Source organism: Cydia fagiglandana, chromosome 9 (genome assembly GCF_963556715.1).
Source record: "Cydia fagiglandana chromosome 9, ilCydFagi1.1, whole genome shotgun sequence".
In the NCBI taxonomy this organism is placed as follows: domain Eukaryota; kingdom Metazoa; phylum Arthropoda; class Insecta; order Lepidoptera; family Tortricidae; genus Cydia; species Cydia fagiglandana.
In genome coordinates this window covers 12698990-12713385 of record NC_085940.1, presented here as the reverse complement: position 1 = coordinate 12713385, position 14396 = coordinate 12698990, and the positions used below count along the sequence as shown (strand labels likewise).

At 36.7% G+C, this 14396-nt stretch overlaps 1 protein-coding gene across 1 annotated transcript in view; it reads right to left on the bottom strand.

Annotated features, from left to right (window-relative positions):
* Positions 1-5528: 5528 nt before the first annotated feature.
* Positions 5529-14396, bottom strand: part of LOC134667381 (uncharacterized) — an 89288-nt gene continuing 80420 nt past the window's right edge. Inside the window, exons 5-7 of the mRNA XM_063524778.1 lie at positions 6480-6587; positions 5920-6089; positions 5529-5737 (exon numbers count right to left, since the gene is read on the bottom strand). Of these exons, the coding sequence (XP_063380848.1) occupies positions 5614-5737; positions 5920-6089; positions 6480-6587 (402 nt within the window). The 3' untranslated portion in view covers positions 5529-5613. The remainder of the gene's footprint in view (positions 5738-5919; positions 6090-6479; positions 6588-14396) is intronic.

Below are 14396 nucleotides of genomic sequence, written 5' to 3'. Positions count from 1 at the left end.
GACTTTCATAATGATTGTCACTGTGACAAGGTACGTAGTGGATCATAAATTAATAGGTACTTTTGACCGTACCTACCACGTGTGCAATGGCTTTTTCTCTAAGATTTTTTTGTATTGAGGTGTATTAATCGAATAAAACAAGCATATTTATTACGAATTTGTATTAATCTCGATTTACACGTGGCAATATAACCAATTAAATAATTTCGTACCTATAAATAAATATTAATTAGTCTCAATTAATTATAACTTTGACTCCAGTTAACACTGCTATACGCTGTGCAGTAAATAAGTACTGGAATAACTATTATAAAAATAATATAGACAATTTGTATGATTTACAAGGTATTTACACAATCTACTTATGCTAAATTAAAAGTAAGTACATATCGAAAAAAGAGAGAAGTAATCTATGAGTAGTATGAGTATTCTAATTTTATTTTTAAACAAGGGTGAATTAAAAGACTGAATAAAAAAAATAGTCCTTAAATTATATACATAGTAGGTACTGCTTAATAATATTATACAAGTTACAAAGCTGAAGACTTAAGTTTTAAGTCGATGGAATTTTTGAAGATTCTCGTACAAAGGGAAGTATGAAACTATAACAATATTACATATTTTCCCGGTTGCAAAAAGTAAATCTAAACTTAGATGTAAGTGTAATAATACAATAAAGTAATAATGGTAACGGTACAACAACGTTAAACTTGTAGGTCCTTGTTGATTTATCAATAAAATATGTATCCTTAGCACAAACAAGCCGCGAGAATTCTCAATAACTAAATCGCAAGGGCTTATTTAGACGGTGCAAGTACTCGCATGCGAGTTTCATAACATAACATTGTGGTATTTATTTAAATTTTTACAATCCCTGGATACATCACCCTCACGACCCCTATAGATCCCTTAGACCCATATGGTGGAAATATTGGTGGCTCAGATGGCAGTGCGCTGGAGTATCGATTCAGAGGCCGTGAGTTCAAGTCTCACATATAGACAGACAGTAATTTTTCCACTTTTATTGTGGTAGGTATTTGATTGGTCGGCTGAATTGGATGTAATGTCCGCAATGTAACCAAAATCGCATGCGTGTTCGCGCTCCGTCTTAATGAGCCCTAAGAGTAGATAGAAAGTACCATTATGTGCAGGGGTCGGACAAAAAGTGCGGATGACGTCAAACCACTTATAGGATGATTTCAAATAGTATTTTTGATTTTCATAAACAATTATCACTTATCATTTATCAACCTCTTTATTAAACGATATCGGCACTTGAAATGAGTAAGTACGTTTTTGACTGACACATTGTCAATCAGATGAACAATAAATTGACTTCGTTATTGTTTAGCTATTGTATCTTCACGATTATATTTAGCTAAAATTTATATTTACTAATGTATAACAAAACGCTCTAAAATGTCATCTTTACTCGAATATTGTGTCAATTTTCCGTTACTTCATTATAGTGTATACGACATTATTTGCGGTATTTGACGTCTGTCACTCACAACAGCAATACTACGTAAAATGTCTTGCACATCGAAATCACAAAGGAAAACAACTGCACTGCAAACGTTTACGTTCTACGTCTTTTTTTTTTTAATTTTAGGGTTGGCCGGTCACCATCGTTATGAATCGGTAGTCGTCTAAGTAAATCGATATGAATTTTTCATTTTTCTTTTAATAAAAGTAAGGAAAAGGTGGATAATTAACTGTAAATATGGATATATTAATCGTCACCTAACAGACAACAAATTTGACACAGAAATAACATAAATAAACTTTAAAATAGATCCCCAGTTAGTTTAGATTTTGACGATGGGTGCGACCTACTCGGTCGGTGTATTAAATGCATTTACCTTGCGGGAAAACCATATAATTCTAGCTTTATTTAAATCTCAAATAAAAATTCATTATACGTCACAATTCGATACCTCAGTCTACGTGCCATCCAATCGTAATCGCTTGCTGTGACAATCGATTTGGGTTAGTTACATCTCTATATACGTCAGTCACAATGTGTCAAATAACGCAAATAATATTGCATACAGTATAATACTACTTTGTTACTACATGTCACACGGAAGTTTAAATACAAACTCAAACATCATCCTGTGTGCAAGATTACGTCATTTTTACGTCATCCGCACTTTTTGTCCGACCCCTGATTATGTGTTTTGTTTTAATATCAAGCCAATACATCAATAAGTTGGTAGAACTATAAACAATATGTTCCAGCCACTTAGTCCATTCTCAGAGCACCCTCGCGGCTGAAATTCAGCTAACAAATCAGTTCATGTTTTTGCATAGATATTTTTGTCTATATTTCATGACCAACATAGTGGAAAACAACAGATGTCAATAAGCTGACTTAAGCTAATTACATACATAAGTACTTAGGTATATTTAATAAAAATAATAAACCTTAGCAATAAGAGTAAAATCTAGAGCAAACGCAAACGAATTGAGCAAATTTAGACGCACTATATACAGACCGATTGCTCTGTGCAATTTGGCACCGCTTAGGTACATAGGACTTCAGTTGAAATGTACAAAATAACATTAAATTGACTGATAGAGATATTCTTCATGAATAAAATAAAATAAATTGATTTTATTTCAGGCAAGCATCCATATAGAACAAAGAATTACCTATAAAATTTAAAATGAAAAAAAAGTAAAAAGTACAATGTCTGCTAAAACCAATTGAAAAAAAATGTTGATTTTTTTAAATAGGGTATAGGGTAGGGTAGCTAATAGCTAAGTATGTTAATTGAAATGGATTATTATTTATTAATAATTTTCATTCACTTACCAAGTATGGTTGGTAGCTAATTTATTGGTCATAAATAGCATTTCAGTGTTAGTTATTAATCAAAAATATCTCTATCAATCAATGTTAAACTACGAGCTAGATAAATAAGACTTACAAGTATCGTATAACACAGACTTTTGACGAATAAACACAAGTTTATAAGTATTGTGCGCTTGTTAGTAAATTGAGGCATAGATCCCGTCATGAGTTTACCAGGGTAATGTATTTATTTAGATAACGCATGAAATTTCGATTTCTCTAGTACAAATAATGAAGAAAAAAATATTATGCTATAATTTTTTTGATAAATACTTTAATAGCGGCTGCAATAAATTAATTCATAATTATAATCGCTTGCTGCTGTTCATAACGATATGCATAATTTTGCACTCGCATAACTAATTTGTTTGTACGTTCGGATGTCGGATGTTTTAACTATAAACATTTTTAGGACAGGATCTTTGACACAGAGTGTGTGTGTTAGTGTGGTGCGTCAATGAATACATAATGTCATCGCAGAATATATTCATAAATAACGTCTCAGTAAATGTTGCAAAACTTTCGTTTTGCCCACAAGCAAGACGCCAGTTGTCCCGAACGTTATTGAAACGCATTTAAGTTTGTGTCCGACGATCTATCAAAATAAAGATAATAAAAGATCTATCAAAAGATCAAAAATCTATTTTACGTAGGTAACCCTACTCAATGTAGGATTCTAATGAACGTAAACCTAGGACGGTTATTCTACGATGACAGATTAATCGTGTATAATTTAGTGATGTGTAGTTAGTAACATTATATGTACAGTCGTAAAGCTATCGGGTTTAGTTTGGTATGATATGTATCGTAAAGGTTACGCTAATTTAGGAGTAAGTATAACAATAATTCTTCTACATCTAATGATAGTTTATAATTTACCATTTTACAGCATGAACAGACACAAACCATAGCTGTAAAGGTGCTAGGAAGTATACAGATATTATAGAGTTCAAATAAAAAAAAATCTAATCATATTTTTTGAAAAACGTGGGTGTGAGTGATCTCGAGGAAAAAAAATTCTCAACAAAATTATTTATACTGTAAATTGACAGGCACTTTGAGGAAATATTATGGTATAACAAGAATGTAGGTACCTATATAATCCAATTGAAGGGATGTTTACAAAAACAACATAACTGATTAGAGCGGTTGACACTTTTTTAAGAACGTTGTTAATCGTTTCAGGTGTCAACCAGTGTAGTCAGTTATGTTGTTTTTGTAAACATCCCTTCAATTTATATGTCTAAGAATTATCAAACGAGTATTTTAAAAGACATTTACAAAGTTAACATTAAAACTAAGTAAGTACAAAATTAAAAGAAAATAGTTTTACCCTGTCACGAATTTGAAATTTTTACAATTTTTTCAATAATAAAGAGTATTTTATCAAATTAATTAATTTTAGTACTGGAGTCGTTATAATTATCAAAATTACAACTTATTTTTTTTGTCATATTTAACTTTCCACAACTCGGCCCTTATTTATAACTATATCCTCTAGCCGCCCTAGACATCTATAGGTACGTCAAACCTTGCCAAGCAAAATGAAATTTTGATTTTGTCTACACAAAGTTCAAATTAGAATGGAACAGAAGACCTTTTTATAGGTCTCTGGGCGGCTAGAGGTTAAGGGACTTGGACGATGCGAAAACTCGTCATCGATCGAGTGTTATTACATTGTGGGATTTGATTATTTTAATGGGTCTGTTGAATTGGACATAACCAACAGTCCGCAATGTAACTAAATCGCATGCGAGTTCGCGCGCCGTCTAAACCAGCCTTAAGTTACAGCTAATTACATTATTTTACGATATAAATATTGCGCCTCAAACACCTAGGTATTTCATAGGTTTTTGTATTAATTTCACCATGTTGCAAAAAGTAACGATTTGTTAAGAATAAGAAAAATACCGAGGCACAAAATTTAAACCGTACCCTCTTTTGTAGAGATTTCTGAAAGTTAGCGAACTTTGTCAGAAACTCTATGAGACCGTAAATGCCGCAAATAAACGCTTAATCTTAATCAACAACAGAATTAAAGGACACTTAGGAGTATAGAAAATAATCTTTTTTTTTAATATTTAAATTGATCCCAACACCAGGGGCCTTGGTTGGCTAAACCATTTAGGGCATTTTCTATCGATTAGGGGCATCAATCGAAAAGTATATTATATATTATATTGCATGTCCCATTTGACTGAAGTCACCAACGCAACATACAAAATAGATGTAGAAAACTCGGATTCCATATAATATTTTAAACGAATAATAATATTTTATTCGGATTCCATAATGAAAAGTCGTTAGTAGACAACGACAACTCACTAACGCAGCGGTCGGCAACCTTTTAGCAGCCAAGGGATGACTTTATCAGACATTGTCGTTTGTCAATATAACATACAAAATAGCCAGGGAGGCTCGCGGGCCGCTTGTTGCCGACCGCTGCACTAACGTTTTTGTTACAACACTTAAAAACCTCTTCGTATTACCGTATCTGCTAAAATAATATTGAGATACGTGCTTTTAACACATTCATTGCCACTAAGTGTTACGGGTTACGCCCGTAGCGCTTAGCCAAGTTTTCGCCGTATGTAGCGCGTAGTCGTTACGAACAGTGTACCCGACTGTCGGGTTCTTGGCCCTGAATGTGTTAACACTCATCGAGTTTTAGTTAAATGTTCATCCCATATTCTCTCGTCTTGTGGCGTCAACCATACGAGTACACACTTGTGGTCGTGTTGTGCTACTGGTGCCCTCTACATGGACTCTCTGTGGGAATGAGATTGGCTGGAGTCGCTAGTGGTGCTGTGTAGCGAATCGTGTCTCTCGCCAGCCTGACGGCTCTCGTCGCACACCGCGATAAACTGCTCGGCGTATGCCCTGGACATATAAATAGAAAATTTAACAGCTGATACACACCTACGTTATGTAATTTTTCCCGACAAACCAAATATAATAGACGGTTGTCTTATTCTTTCAAAGCCCAGTATAAATACTTATTCTAAAAGCTACCCTATGATTGGCATTTCACGGTGAGGTTTCGCTTGCAGCATTAAACTCACCTATCGAGCCCGGTGTATGTCCTCTTCAGTTGCTCGTCGGAGACGCGGTCGCGCTCAGCTCGTCTCTTGCGATGAATGCGCTCGAGTGAGCGAGTCAGCTGGCTGTCTCGGTCTCGCTCACGCCGCCTGCGCTCGCGCGGGTCGCGAGGCGAGCGTCGTCGTCGGAGTCGCTGGAAAGAGAAAAGTGGTTGAACATCTTTATTGTCAGAAAGCCGTCTACTGCCTAGGAAACCGATCGTTGATGAATGATGAGATCCTTATTGGGTTTTTTGGGATCGGTCAGGGCTTGACTGTCCAATCGTCTCCGCGATTTCGAACACAACGTCGGTCTGCATTGTCAATGAGTCAACTATCTCCCTCCCTACTATAGTAGACCCCAAACCAAACGGACGACCGGGGTCGTAAAACTTCCCATTCACGCTCGGATGGTTGAAGGTAGGGTGAGAGAGATAGAGATATGATCCCAGTCGTCCGTTTGGTTTGGGTCTACTAGGGTTATAGCTAGTGTGGAGCACTTGCGGCTTCCATAGTTGAAGAGTTTGAAGATGTAGTCTACCTACCGCGTCGTGTACGGGGTAGAAGAGTGGCGCAGCAGCGTATGGTGCGGGAGGAAGCGGTAGCGTGGCGTAGCGCGGAGGCACCATCACGCTCACTGGCATGCGGCCCAGCTGTGGACAAAGAGACAATGATGGTTACTAAACTGTAATAATAGATACTTATATCTATTAAGCAGAGAATAGATGCGTTCGAAATGTGGTGCTGGAGGCGAATGCTACGAATACCGTGGACAGCAAAACGCACAAATGTGTCTATTCTCTCTCAACTTGGCATCAAGACTCGGCTGTCCACCACATGTCTGCAACGCATACTGTCATATTTCGGTCACATCATGCGAAGAGAGGATAGCAATTTGGAAAAAATGGTCATTGTTGGCAATACCGAAGGCAAGAGAACACGAGGCCGATCGCCAACACGATGGTCTGACTAAATAAAGGAAGCCACCGCCTCTTCCAAGCTACATCAAGTAGTGAGGGCTACTTTGGACCGCAACCGATGGAGACATAATGTTTATTTGAGGGGTTCCAGTGACCAATAGATTTTTAAAAGTCAAACGTCTAATTTTAAATTTAACCTTTATACTGTGTACATTATAGAATCCAAAGTGTACTTGCCCATTAAACTACAAAGAGATTTGTAAAAACAATGATCTGATAGCAATTTTAGCGACAGGGCGCGTCTAAAACCATTGTTCAAGCCTAGCTAATTAAAGTACGCATTCACTTTCAAGATATTCGGCTGAGAAGCGTGTCTGTGTGTCAGTAGGAAGTGCCCTCCATTCAAATGTGCCTGACGAGCATTTTAAGTTTTTAGATGGAGATTAGGCTCCGCCAGTGCCAGGCTGCATATGTAAGTAAATCTCCCAAAGTCACGCCAGTTCAGAGTAACCGATAGATATTAAGAATAGAACTTAGACGGAATTTGACGATGCTTTTTCGCATCGCAAATATCGAGATGCTGTTTTTGTTTTGATCATTAGATTTAACGCGTGATTGCGTTGTCTCTAAAAGTGGTGGGACAAGATATGCTATTCTATTTTCAGACTAAACTATTTAGAACATGACACTTATCCAGCCGGCTCTGACATCACAACAGATCGTGACCGTTGCCGTAACAAGGCAATTTGCAGGCACAACACAACTATTGGGAATGTAGGATTTCGCCAATCTACCGCGAGTTTGTTGTTTACGAAACCCAAATTGTAGGTAGTTCAATATTTAGAATATGTTGCTAATTGGTCAATAAGTGCTTGCGCAGATGCACCTTTCATTTTGCCAATAGTAGGCAGACGCAAATTTCATCTAGGCCTTGTTTTAAGAAATGAGAGCAAGAAGGTTTTAATAATGTTCCAACTACCTTTAACCCCCCCCCCCCCCTTGCTGTATCTACCAACCCATAATTCACAGGCAAAACGACTTAACAGCTCAAATGAATTGTCAGTTTTAAATCGGCTTAATCGTGACATAACATAACCGTTAGTCACTACTTTCTGCAGCCATTTTAAAATCGCATGCCATCGGAACTCCCGATGTCTTTCCAATAATCCAATGTACAACTCATAGGTCGTTAGTTCATATCGTGCCGGCGGTCAACGATTTCTATTTGATCTTAACTTAACATTATCAATATTTTATCTGTATTTGAAACCATTGCATCCCACAGTGAGCTGTCAACCAATGGTTGACAGCTGATTTATGCCCACTTTACAATTTCAAGGAGATCGCATTATGCCGGCTAGGGAGGGGACACGTCCGTCACTTCTGTCACTAGTGATGCGCCGTCTTATGCTAATACTGCTATGTCACTTTAATTTGCTGCATAAATTGGCATGGCTAAACTTCCGGGTTGCTCGTTTACTTGTTTGAATTTCAGTAGTTGTATAACTGCCGCATAACAGTTTTGTCGACCATTAATATTAATAAGGGTCTCTATTGTTTCCCAAATAGTTTTAAGTCATAATGTATTGTTTGTCCGAATTTTCGTTAGTCATAATTGGTTTTTCTCAGAAACGCGTAACTTTTCAGGATTGCCATAAAACAAACCTAACCTAACCTAACCTATCTATAGAATAACCTTAGGAAAATCCTGAAAAGTTAACGGTTTCAGTTTTATGACTAACGATAATATGACAAACAATACATTATGACTTAAAACTTTATGGGAAACAAAGGGACCCCTATTAATAATCATAAAAGGCAATTATTAACAAGTTTCATAACTTTCACCGTAACAATGGCCAGGGAATGGAATCTTACAAAATATTATAGTGTTTTTGTAGAATCAGAATGGAAGTTACAAATCAACAATGGTTTAATTTAAAGTTACTAAATGGATTAGGCGAGTAGTGAGTACGAAACTGCAGTATTGATAGACAGACGACAGTTCATTCGTTGTTTTGTGGCCCCCCCATGATTAGCTTTGGGTGCCAAAATGTACTGTCAACCAGTCGAATCAGTAATAATTTCTCAAGACTTTTGAAGTAAAAAATAAACAGGTTATAATTATAAGTACCTATATATTTGACGTTGCGGCGACTGCTGCGTTGAGCGTTGAAATAATGTGACTTTCGGCCGTATTCGAGCAATGTGACGTTTTTGGTTGAAGAAATGTAACTTTTGATACTTACTGACTGATCGGTATCGTATCGCTGTGACACCTTATAAGCATTGTTCGAATAAGCGGAAAGTCACATATATTTCAACGCTCCATGCAACAACGTCAAATAAGTGAAGTCTTTTTTTGCAGTACCTATGATTGTATTGATTGTAAATTAAATACCTATACCTTCGTACTATTAGTAAATATTTAGAATTTTAACACGATGAACACGTATACACAAAAATCTTTACATTAAAGTTAGTAGGTACCGAAGCTATTTCCAACTTAAAAGCTTTAATAAAGGATTTGATCATCGGCGTTTAATGAACTATGCAATGTCTTAAGAAGTTGACCTTAACATTGCTTCGCACAGCCACATTCTCTTTAAGATTATTATTTTGAACTAGCTGTATTTACAAAACAGATCAAATAACGAGTAACCTTCACGGGAAAGGTTAGATAAATATTGCCAAACATGAGGTTAAATGATTCAAAGAATTATCGAAGCGATTGGTGTTAGGAAAGCGAGTACCTACACAAGCTTAATTCTTTATTTTATTTAGTTTAAGTATGATATGAGTTTTGCATTTTGATCATATATATGTAGGTACAAAATTGCAAAAGTACTTTGAGGCTTCTTTAAAATCGTAACAAGGAAAGAAACAGCAGTGCATTATTATTTCTATATTTTATATACATACAGTCAACAACCCTATTGGACTTTAACCTTATTATGTAACCTGTAACCTTTTTTGTTTTCTCTTTGTTCGATTTGTTGCTGTAAGTTTTGTTGCGACAATAAATGACTTTTTTTTTTTTTTTTTTTATTATTAAGAAAGTTATCAGTGTTGTTTAAGTATTAAATTATAACCTGTCCCATTGGCCAAAGTCCTCGCCAAAGGGGGATAGGGAAGGCAGGTACTCTCAGAAACTGAAAATTGAAGGCAAAGGAAACCATTAATCATATTTTTTCCATTATTTTAGGATTTCCCTGTCCTGAAATAAACCTATCTAATTGCGACAAGGCGACTGTGACCACTGTTCAAGATTTACTAACATGGATTCGCGATTCTTTTGTTTTTCTTTACTAAGACAATAAGAAACCTAACTAGTACCTAAGTTATGTGTCTGAAAAAATCGACTGTAAGGTAAGTTATGGGCCTGAAAAGTCGAATGTTGACTTTGCGCAACGAGATGCGCAATGTTTTGGCATTGCATAACCGGAGTGTCTATCTAGTTCTAATGGCATGTACCTGCGCCGGCGCCGGCTCTCGAACGTTCGGGCCAGAACCGAACCGACTCGCCTTGATACGAATACGGGCGTTATTCAGCTAAATACCAAACCCGTTCGCGACATTAGACTGGCAATAGGGTGGTAAGTATAAGCGGGTTTAGACTTTCTTTATTTTACTGTTTATACTCATTAGGTAAACATAACATAAGATAATTTAGATAATAACGTCGTCAATTTCAGATATTTACTTGTAAATGTGAAACCTATCACTTTGAAACAAAGTTCAAAATCAATCGAGAAAGACATTTTCACGCCAATAAAGGCTTAAAACATTATTAATGTTAAGATATAGAAAATTTTACTAAATCCTAAAGAAATATCGACAACGCATCCTCACTCGACTACCTACGGAAGTACTTACCCAAAAGAATTTTCGTCATTTTCCTAGCCACACCTATAGCTTTTCCGCTGTGGTGGGCTTAGAATCGTACTTTAGACAGGCAGGGCATGCGTTAAGATAATATAAACAATGGAATCGCTGCGCTTATCTCTCTGTACCCTTGTTTGTATTAGAACTGTAGCAGCCTTGACGCAAGGCGGACCGCTGGAGACGCCCTACCCGACCAGCAACAATAGGCCACCGCACAAGTAAAAGGACATGGTACAACTTGCTTTCTACGGTTCGTACGTCGTTCCGATCCTGGGCTACAGGACTGCATTCACAACACCGTAATCGTTCAATCAGGCTGTTTGTTCTTTGTGCGATCCTATCTAGAGACCTTAGATCATTAGATGCTTTAACCTACATTCAATCTTCCATTTACAAAAATACATACTCGTACCTACTTTGAATAGTTGGTATACCTAATACATGAGTATGTCGACGATAGCTTGTAGGTCGCTGTGTACACAGTGTATATAATATCTTAATATTATTCGATACATTAATAAAGGTTGCATATACAAACAACTGTATCAAGCCTGAGGTCATCGACCTGCCTGTCACTTGACCCTAAGGCCACATTGTTTAAGCCTAATGGACAAGTCTGTTATGGACCGAGACAGTTGTAAAAAGCATTTAAAATTATTTTATTGACCTCTATTGTAGAGCTACTGGTCTATTATTATATATACAGGCTAGCACTTGCAAGAAACTCAACGAAGCGCTTTCGTAAAATACTATTAGAACATTTTGTGTGTAACAAATGTAACAACATTCCGGCATTTTTATTAAAGTTTTTATAATACATAAAGGAAGGTATGTACGTTGCTAATCTATTGGCTCCTCTACACGATGGCCCAACGCCGGCCACTCCAAGGGACGCATTTATGCGTAAGAGGGAGCAAGTGATATTGCTATCTCATTCTACCGCATGGCTGCGTCCCTTGGAGTGGCCGGCGTTGGCCCATCGTGTAGAGGAACCATATCATTCATTTGTATTTGAGTAATTGTCAAATGCTGCGCGATAATTTGACCATCTAAGCTTTCTTCTCTCTCCGTAAACCTTGATCATGACTTACGAGTATGACAATTACAAGCGGCTATCTAAGTAATTATATATATAATTATAATTAGTAATCCCGTCTCGTTCCCTTCCATTGTCTCATCAGGAAAGCGACCCGCTTTCCGGCTGACCTTGTGCTCGTGCGCACATTTACTCGCGATTTTATTTCCCACATTCGTAGCAATCAAATTTCAACGTTCAGTGAAAGTGAATAAAGTTTGTTTTCGGTCGACTGCAGCTTGTATATTTTTAGATGTACAATGTAATTAATGCCTTGTGTACGGCGATTAGCGTAGTAACTTCTTTTTCGGTTACGTACTTAAATTTGAACCGTTTGTTTATAGTGTAATAGTTCATTTTAGTATCCAAATGGTTATTAAAAGTGAAGTTAAAGTGTGTTTGGGTTATAATTGAGAGAAACTATGAATTTATTAAAGATTTTCACGTGTTTTGAGCGAGTAGGGTTCTTTGTTGGTAATTTTTTTTTATTAAAAGTTAAAAGTGTCGATTAAAAGTATTTTTTGAAGATCATGGGTGAAAAATACGGTTATTTAGGTAGTAAATAAAAATAATGTACCCTATATAGGTACGCTTTCCATTGCTGGGCACAGACTTCCTTTAATTCACAATAACTAGCATCATCATCATCATCATCATCTCAGCCCTAAGACGTCCACTGCTGAACATAGGCCTCCCCCTTGATGGGGGGTGAATGCCATAATCGCCACGCTTGGCAGGCGGGTTGGCGATCGCAGTCGAGTACACCGAATTTGAGGGACGCTGCTGCCCGTCCACCGGTGGTCTTGGACGTAGTTTAAGGACATACCCGGGTCCACCCCGGGTACCCCGGGTCAATAACTAGCATATTCCTGAGCAATAAAGATTAAATAAATAAAGTAATGAATGAATAATAATTAATTTATATCAACGTTATAAATGACTCCATTATTATAATATTTGAATAGGTCTTATGATTTATTCAGACAGCCTGGACAAAGCCTGCGTGGGGTTCGGTTCCCGGCATTAGCACACGAGGCGGGACAGCTGATTTATGAATGGCTCGATTTGACAGACTCTTGACAGAGTCGCATTTACATTTATTCCAACTGTACTGTCTTTACAAAATAAAACAGTTTGTTTTTTGTTTAGTTAAGATAGAATACTTGTACACTCTTACACTTTTGACAGCTGACAGAACTAAAAATCTACATCAGGATCGGGCGTCACTTCGACCATACGTTTCTCAGATAAAAACAAAGGCCCCACACATTACATTAAGTTTGCATTAATATAACTTTTATTACATATTAAAGAAAACTTATATTTGACAACTTTTTGCAATAAAGCGAATATAAGTCGTATCTAAAATCTCTTAAATTCTTCAAAGATTTATTGCAGAGAAATACGAAGTAGGTAATCCTGCTACGGCGTAGGCGACGTAGCATTAAGCGTAGCGCCTACGATAAGTACCTTTACAAGTATATGTGATGCAGAATAATAATAAATACCTGTCTCTTTTGCCAGTAAATTCATTGATAAATTTACGCATAGTTCTTATCATTCCAGACCTTTCGTTTCAATACATGTATTAAAAGTATTGTAAATGGCAGGTTTTATTGTTGAGGGTTTAAGGTTTACACAAACAAACAATTCGTAAAGATAAATAATTGCAAAGATTTTCAATCCGGAGGTCGCGGGTTCAAATCCTGGCTCGTACCAATGAGTTTTTCGGAACTTATGTACGAAATATCATTTGATATTTACCACTAGCTTTTCGGTGAAGGAAAATATCGTGAGGAAACCTCCATACATCTGCGAAGAAATTCATAGGTGTATGTGAAGTCCCCAATCTGCATTGGGCTAGCGTGGAGCTAAGGTAAGGTAAGTACTAAAATTACCTGCAATGAAATAAAAAAATATTATTAGATGGAATCATGGTGTGCATTTCGTTCGTTTTTAAAACGAAAAAGAAAACAATCCTATTTTTTAATACCATTGATTATAGATTTAACTGCCAATTATTTATGCCGCTAGAGGATAAAATAAGTGTGTGAATGTTTACTATGCAAAATAATGAATGACTGACACCTGAAAGTGTCGGTTTGATACGGGCTAGCTATTGTCTGAACCTCGCTTGACGTTTTTCTCCCGGGCCGATGTCCAATGCCAATAATGAATACGGTAATTAGTATAGAAATATAATGAACTACTCGTAGGAGATTTTATTGGTGATTATGAAGGCCTTCACATGTCTTCGCACGGCGAATACATTCACGTGTCATAAGTCATAACCATGTTATGCTATAATAGTATTTTATGCAACCGTTGTTTAAGAGGGGTCAAAAAAGGCGAGTGGCGTGAGTAACAATTTGAGGCGAAGCCGAAAATTGTTAATAAAGACGCCACGAGTATTTTTTGAGTCAGTTAAACAGCGTTGCATACAATACTTTTTCTACGACCAAGCACTAACTTTGAAATAAAATTGAAAATTTAACAAATCTTTTTAATTCAAGAAGTAGCAAAAATGGAGGGTACGGGCGGGAAAAGAATGAATGAATGAAATTAAAATAACATGTATATGG